Source organism: Notolabrus celidotus, chromosome 9, assembly GCF_009762535.1.
Source record: "Notolabrus celidotus isolate fNotCel1 chromosome 9, fNotCel1.pri, whole genome shotgun sequence".
NCBI lineage: Eukaryota > Metazoa > Chordata > Actinopteri > Labriformes > Labridae > Notolabrus > Notolabrus celidotus.
Genome location: NC_048280.1, coordinates 22,630,063 through 22,638,255, shown reverse-complemented (window position 1 = coordinate 22,638,255; position 8,193 = coordinate 22,630,063). Strand labels below are relative to the sequence as shown.

General features: G+C 39.3%; 1 protein-coding gene across 1 annotated transcript; it reads left to right on the top strand.

Annotated features, from left to right (window-relative positions):
* Window positions 1–2,232: 2,232 nt before the first annotated feature.
* On the top strand, window positions 2,233–7,959 carry aqp3a (aquaporin 3a). The gene is given in 7 exon segments (XM_034692198.1): window positions 2,233–2,361; window positions 5,496–5,622; window positions 5,877–6,014; window positions 6,131–6,246; window positions 6,356–6,573; window positions 6,716–6,795; window positions 6,798–7,959. Coding segments are annotated over 7 exon segments (906 nt in total). The 5' UTR covers window positions 2,233–2,253; the 3' UTR covers window positions 6,917–7,959.
* The last annotated feature ends 234 nt before the right edge of the window (window positions 7,960–8,193 follow it).

The following is an 8,193-nucleotide window of genomic DNA, read 5'->3' as shown; positions in this document are numbered from 1 at the left end:
GTTGTTTGAAACCATGTGGACCAAAAATGCAGCTCCTCAAGCCTTCAGGATGGGATCTCTTCTGGAGAGGTTAACTGAATAATAGAAACAAAAACCAAGTAAACACTCTACTAAATCTTTAAAGGAGATAACTTGAGAAGCCCTGTGAAGAATGAGAGGTTCACCAAAGTATGCCAGGACAATTTGTCATATAAGGAGTTTTGAAGAAAAATACCTGAGCACTCCAGGTTTTGAGAATGAAGCACTACACGATGAATGGGTAAAGAAAAAAAAAGTGCATCCACAAAACCGATCATTTTGTATTGAATTAAGTGCAATTTTCATTCTTACTTAATCTTATCTGTAGGAAAACAGCCTGAAGGGTGTAAGAAAGGGCAAAAAACAAAAGATAACGCCAAGGACCAAAATGTGTAACAATGGTAAAAACCTTTTTTGTGCAAGCTGTGATGCAGGTAACAAATAACACTGCGGTACAATGCAGTTTGATATGTTGATAACACTAAATACAAAAGAAACGGTTTCATCCATTTCTTCTGGAGTATGTTTCATACTGCCAGCATCAACTTGGATCACAGTCATCTTGTTCCCAAAAACTCACATTAACATCTTTGTTAAACAGATGTCTCACTCTGTTTGCCCCTCCCATCTCCATGAAGCCTGCATTAAACAGTTGCTATAACAGTTGCGTAACATTTATGACGCAGGTAGGATTGACGCCGGCGCTGTGACAGACATGACTCAAATTGCCTTGGGGCTTTTTGGTGATGAAGCATGTAATATATCCATCAAAATCTGAACTATTGTTTTAAACCTGTTCCCCCTGACATACATTCAGCATGACAGGGGGATGGAATATTTTCACTTAAGGTTTACATTAATTCTAACTCAGCAATTTGTTATTCTTTATAGGAAATTCTAAACTTTATATGAAAAAAATGAGTCCACAAAGTCCACTTAGGCTCTTCACATCAAGAAGTCTTATACATACGTGTGAAAAAAATGTTCAGCAGATCCAAATTGAAAATGTACTCCCCTGCAACAACAAAACAGGCATAGCCAACATGAACAAAAGAAGTCTCTAAACAGTACAGAAATGGTACTCTGATTCCTACTGATAGAGGCATGTCTGTGGGCTTTTAAAACTGGAAATGTTCTCACACCTCCATTGAAAACAGACAAAGAAGGAATAATATGTGGTGATGAAGTTTCAGGCGGGGGACAAAAGACCAGGTCAGAGAAAATGAGGTGAGGGGCAAAGAGGAAAAAGAAGAATGACATGTGTAAACCTGTGGGAATGAAGCAGTAAGGGCTGCAAACAGATACAGTTATGTGTTTGTATTTTATTTCTAGCCTTATGAGGACCAGCATGTCTTCTCAAGGACTTGTGTTTTGTAAAATAGGGCTATTTGGCCTTTTTTACAAGGGCTATTTTTGTTATGAAATTTGGTAGATTGGGATGTTTTGACATTAGGTGAATACAGGCTTTCTGAACCAGGGATTTTGCTTTTTATCTACGAGGAGCGTTTTTTTAAATAAAATGATGAAATGAAATGAAGTGTAAAATGAAGTTTAATAGAGAGAGAATAAGAAAGGAGGAATGTAGTATCCATTATCAAGAGTATCTCTCTGTAAATGTTGAAAGTTTGGAGCACTGAAATATAGATTTGGTCAAAGGTAAAAGTCTGGTCAGGCAACAGTAGCTAAACTAGTGTTCATCTATGTTAATCTGGTTTAGTCGAAATAATTATTGTGTATAGATTCCTATGAATTAAAGTTATGGATAGGTATGTGCTGAGGAGGCTGAAGGATCTGGTTTCAGGTATGTAATGGATGAGTTCAATGGAAAGCTCACAGGTAAAGTAATGCAAAGTATGTATATACTGTGTGTGTGTGTGTGTGTGTGTGTGTGTGTGTGTGTGTGTGTGTGTGTGTGTGTGTGTGTGTGTGTGTGTGTGTGTGTGTGTGTGTGTGTGTGTGTGTGTGAGAGAGAGAGAGAGAGAGAGAGACAGAGAGAGTCAGAGAGAGTGAGAGAGAGTACCAGAGCAAAAACCGGACTGGAGTGTGATTCACAGGGAGGCGTGGTGCGGAGGGTGGGGCTGAACTCGGTTTTGGCACAAACCCAGCCTAGCCCATCTCAGCCTTATAAGAGGAGCCTGGTCCTCACAGCTCCACAGTCACTCAGGAAAAACCTACCTACCTACCTACCAACTGTGCCTATCTTCTCAGAATCAAATCAGCCTCCAGCAAGAAAACATGGGCAGACAGAAGGTGTATTTGGACAAACTGTCCCGGTTCTTTCAGATCCGTAACCTGCTGCTGCGCCAGGCCCTGGCAGAGTGTCTTGGCACCCTCATCCTTGTGGTAAGTGTGCTATTTCGTGTGTGTGTGTGTGTGTGTATGCCTTTGCATAATGTCTCATCTTCTTCTGCTGTGTCAGGTGTCCTTATTTAAAAACAAATTAATCTTCATATATTTGATGAAAAACTTTAAACAAGCTTTGAAGTTCTCAAATACTGATCAGTTGACCTCTGACCCCTCAGTGCTTTCTCTAAGTACCCTTGACTTTGAATTTCTTTTTTGATGTTGTAGCATCATCGTTAACTCTATATATGACAGCATTAGTATTCATGTGTAATTATTTTTATACAGTCGTGTACAAATTGAGTGATTCGAAATAGTTTTTAACTAAACACAAACTTTAAAGCAAGAAAAGTGGCACTCTTTGTGTCAGACAGAGCCAGTGAATACTCTTGAGGTGTGCAAGTGTTTCTTACACTTGCCAAATTATTGTATTACAAAAAGGGGTTGGTAAGGATCCCATGCACAGGGGACAAAACCATATTTACAATTGTGGAATAATATTTACTTGGAGCCAGGATCCAGGATCTTGGAGCCAAAGCCTTTACAGTGGGTGAAGTCTTTGTGGGCAAGAATGTTCACCTTTACCAATAACTTCAAGAAAGTTTGATTTAAAGGAGCTCATCATTCAATGTTGCCCACATCAGAAAGCTGTTATACAGGATTGATGGACACTTTTATCAGAATCTAGTTTGAAGAAGGGATGAACAAACAAAATAAGCTTTATCATCAGAAATATTTTTTATACATGTCTTTGCAGAAATTTTGCATTTCAGTTTTACAGTTGCTGCTTTACATATCTTACATCCCGCAGAGTTGGAAACCCATACACTCCTGTAATAGCTAAACATTCAAAGCATGGCTGCGCTTTAACAAACCACTCATTTTATGGTTCACCACTAGGTTGAAGAAAGTTGTCTTAAAAAGTTAACCCTTTCTTCTGAATCTTAACTAAAAAAATAAGGACTTTTAATTCTTCTCTTACTGTACAGATATTAGCATGATCTAAATCAATAAATAATTTCAGGCAGATTATATACAACACATAAGCTGATATACATGAGGTTGAAACAACTTGTATGCACAACCCAAGCGCTTAAACTATGTATGTTGATGTTCAGATAGTTCAGCGTGTGCTTTCGATACTGAGGTGTGGCTGAGTCATTTTAAAGGTGACACATGTCAATGGCAGTGCTGGGAGGGTCATTGGCAGAACAATAGACATCGTATCACACACATGGCTGACATAACTTAACTTCGGAACAGATATTAACAAACTCTTTCTCTACCTCCAACCTTATCTTTTAATGTTTATCTCTCCAGATAAGAGCCTTTTAATCATTTTTACTGATGAATGATTAAATTAAGCTTAAAAGTAACCATTTACTCTTGATCGATGACGGCTAAGAAAGATATGTAACATGTGCGAAGAGGGCGTGTGTGGGTGTGTGTACCTCTTTGTTTATTGATTTGGCATTCTTAGCACGTTGCTCTTCGCTCATAGTATCTTTTAAGGATAATTGGACAGAATTATTTTTTTCTTCCAGTTGCAGGCTTATGTCAGTGTATCATTTTTACACTCAAACAGTGGGAGGTATGGTATCAATTTGGTCATACAGTTAGAAAATGTCAAAAAGGGAAAAAGTCAAAATGTCTGTATGAGCTGCATTTCAAACTTCGAAACTCTATCCTTCACTCTGATGTGGAGTGTCGCCGTAGGAGGGCATCTGTGGCCCTTCATCCTAAATTCAAAAAGATCACGCAGGTACTGATTTACAGACTTGTTCCAGGCCAGCAGATTCTTTGCTTTCAGCTCCTAAACAATACCCAAATGTATGTCTCAGTAGGTAGACTGCTGCCGGTCATTTTTTTATAAGCTTCCGACTGTGTTAAAGCCTGGAGTAGCCGCATGGATGCCCGACCAGCTGAATCAGCTAGTTAAATGTTGGCTGATGAGGTGGTTTGGTGCTGATAAGTTAACTACAACATCAGTATAACAACTTGGCTAACTGATGAAATTCTTGAATGTAGACAACACACATACACTGGCACTTTAGAGGTAGAAATAACACTCAGTGCTCACAGATTAAGTGTGGGATTTAAATAAGACATCTCCAGTGAAATGTGATCCAAGTAGGAAAGTTGGCATGTTTTAGCTAATGGACCATTATCTGCAATCTGATGCCACTGACATTCAGACATATCCAAAGTTTTATGTAAGCTTATGTGAGATTTTAAGTTAAACCTTCTATGTTTTATTATCACATCACATAAGAACAGTTTGGTACAATTCTGCCCATTGCTCCAGCACTTTCCAGTCATGTCTGACTGGCCTCATCAGGGGTGGAAAAGAGTTTAGACTGAGGCCAGTGATGATGAGCTTCCCCCAGGCGCCAGTCCCACTGAGTGTGGTTACCTCAAGCTAACCTCAATATGTAAGTCCTGTGGTCTGTCTGAAAAGTATCCTCATCAGGGGGGCTGTAAGAGCAGCAGGCAGAGACCACACAGACTTCTTTAAAGCGTGCATACAGAGAGGACACCAAAAATAGACTGTTACATAACCACACAGTAGAAGAATAAATGGTACAGCACCTGCTTGGCTTTCAAACTCCTACATTTAAGCTCAACCCTGTGAATATGTCTTCTTTTGACATGGTGAGTCATGTGTGCCCACAAACATACATAATTTCCCCTTTTCCTTCATCCAAGGGGAACTTGACTTTTTTTCTTTACAAGATGAATTTGCAAGGCAGTGGCAACGAAAGTTTTCCCTCAATAAGGTCGACATAATGACCTTACTAAGTATCCTACAGGACGTTATGAACACAAAAGAGCTCATTTACATCTGAGTAGAGCTCATATAAGAGTCTTTGTTTCAATTTGGTTTCACTGATAATGATCACACTGCCCAGCCTTTCTACTTGGTTTGACCTTGATGGTCTGTCTTTGGTCCAAATGTGCTCTGTTCATGTTTTGTTGTTTTAAAAAACATTGACAAAGAAATCATTTTGGTGTATTTGGTGCAAAAAAATACATCCGAATATTGTGTGACAACAGGAATTAATGATAACTTTATGTGCACGAGTGGATTTTGCGACTTAGAGTCTAACCCTGATTTTCTTCTCTCTTGCCTCCAGATGTTTGGCTGTGGTGCTGTGGCCCAGCTGGTGTTGAGCGGTGGATCTCATGGCATGTTTCTCACTGTCAACTTTGCCTTTGGTTTTGCAGCCACTTTAGGCATTTTGGTCTGTGGACAAATATCAGGTAAAGAGAATCATCTTATGAAATCATATTGACCAAGTCAGATGTCTAAGTGCTAATTTGAAATCAGTGACATCACAACCCAGATTTTAAGAGAGTTGCATTTATCAGACAAGTACAATTTAAAGGAAAACTTTTAATATATGTTTTCTACTTTTTCTGGATCTGTATGAAGAGATTTTTGTCCATAGTAAGATAATATTGTTGCACTTTGCCTGTAAAATGTACTGACATATTGTCATTATGTAAATTTACAGGTGGCCATTTGAACCCTGCCGTGACCTTTGCCCTGTGTCTGCTCGGAAGAGAGCGCTGGAGGAAGTTCCCCATGTTCTTCCTCTTCCAGACAATCGGTGCTTTCTTTGGTGCTGCTATCATTTTCGGCATGTACTACGGTAAGGATCCACAGAAATAATGACGTTGAAACCTTATATACACGTATTCATGTTTCAGTCAAAGAAAATGGTCTAATCTATTGTTAATGCTTTAATTTGTTTTTTTCACTCTTAAGATGCCCTATGGGATCATCCTGGATGTTTCAATGTGACTGGACCTAAGGCCACAGCTGGCATCTTTGCTACCTACCCTGGAAAACATCTCACCCTTGTCAATGGCTTCTTTGATCAGGTATTTTTTTTTAAATAAGTAATGTCACACACTGAAAAAAAAAGAGATATGGATGGTACAACAGTGATGTCCAACTCATGATATCTTCTCGTTTCTCTCCCTAACATAGATAATTGGTACAGCTGCCCTCATAGTTTGCATTCTCGCCATTGTGGATCCGTACAACCATGCTATTCCCCAGGGGCTGGAAGCCTTCACTGTGGGATTCGTGGTTCTGGTTATTGGATTGTCTATGGGCTTTAACTCTGGATATGCTGTCAACCCTGCCAGAGACCTCGGACCACGTATTTTCACAGCAATGGCTGGTTGGGGCAGTGATGTATTCACGTAAGTGCTAAATGAACATTTTCTAATGAAGTGTTTGTGAACTTTAATTTGGAATACCCTCAAAAAACTTGCTATGTCATCACCCATGTTGCCAGAGAACAAACAAACTTAATAATTAACTCTTATATTTGTCACTTCTCAGGGTCAGAAACGGCTGGTTCCTGGTGCCTGTGTTTGCCCCATTCCTCGGCACCATCATTGGCGTTATGATCTACCAGCTGATGGTGGCTTCCATGCCGAGGGTGAAGTACGGGACAGAAAGGCACTGAGCAGGAGAAACGTCCGACTCACCAATGTCACTGCCAACGACAACCCCAAAGAACCAACCAAAGAAATGCACTGAGTGTGTTAAAGACATTCAGCAGCTCATGCACATTCTGTAAATAGTAACACAAACCGCAATTTCCTTCCAGCCACGACTGGCTTCTTAAAATTGTCTTTACAGCTGTTGGGATGTTTCCCAAGATAGCTGTGTTTTGTGAAAACAGGCCACTCTCATCATTATCATGTATTTGTATTATATTGTAGAGTAATGATTGTGTAAAGTGTAGCGAGGAGAAACACAACTTTAGAAACACAGAATTACATTAATTCTTTTAGTATGAGACGAACCTTTGTATCTTAGTGTCTGTAACACTCCAATTTGAACAGTATTTCATGTTTTATAATAATAAAGTTTTATATAACCTTTTATATTATTTTATAGAGTGTGACTTTCCCAACTGACTCCAACCCAAATTTTCAGTCCAGGACTTTTACCTGTTTTGTTTTGATTTGAGAAACTTTTATAGTAATTGGTTAAGCCAACCAAAGAGAGCATTCATCAGAGAATATTTGCACAAGAAGACAGTTGTACAATTTGAGTACATTAAATGGAATTATTCAATCCTGGTCGACTACTTCAGTGTCCACTCCGTTGTTTAGAGCTGATGGATGTTGGTGAAGCAACATCCCTCCCACAACATTTCGTTACTTCACCACTGCCATTTAGAGCACCTATAGTAGGGCTGCAGTGTTTTTATATAGAGTCTATTTGCCCTATAAAAGCTCTGACAAGCAATTCTTAAACATGCTGACAATTACTGTGATACGCCATCAGCTAGTAAGTTGATCACTTCCCCTTTTTGTGCACTAATGTCACCAGAAGCTGTTTTAGCGCCTCAGTTTTATGCTTGACAGCAGTCAGTTCTCTTTCTTTATACATTTCACCATGTCATCCTATTGAATGTTTCTGAAATTATGTTCATTTATGACTCTAAAAGTGTTTTATATCTTGTAACTGACCCATGGAGAAGTACTGGACTGGACTGTGAGCACCTTGTATGTAGGTTGGAGGGAAATGCTTTTGTACTGATACAATAAAGTTCTGTTTTGTATTGTTGCACATATGTGGATCAGGTTACTGTCTTTTTAATGTTCATTCTTGTTTGTCTCTGATGCGTCTCGAGCATGGGGTCGGGTGTAGGAGGGATTTAAATCAGATTACACAAGAGAATAGTTCAGCTGGACAACACCTCTCTGTGAATAAATGTTCAATCAGTTCACACTATTGAGAACAACCTGGGTACGATGTAAAGGCATGGCAAGATGCTGTGCCAGATTGTCATCATATTATTTCAA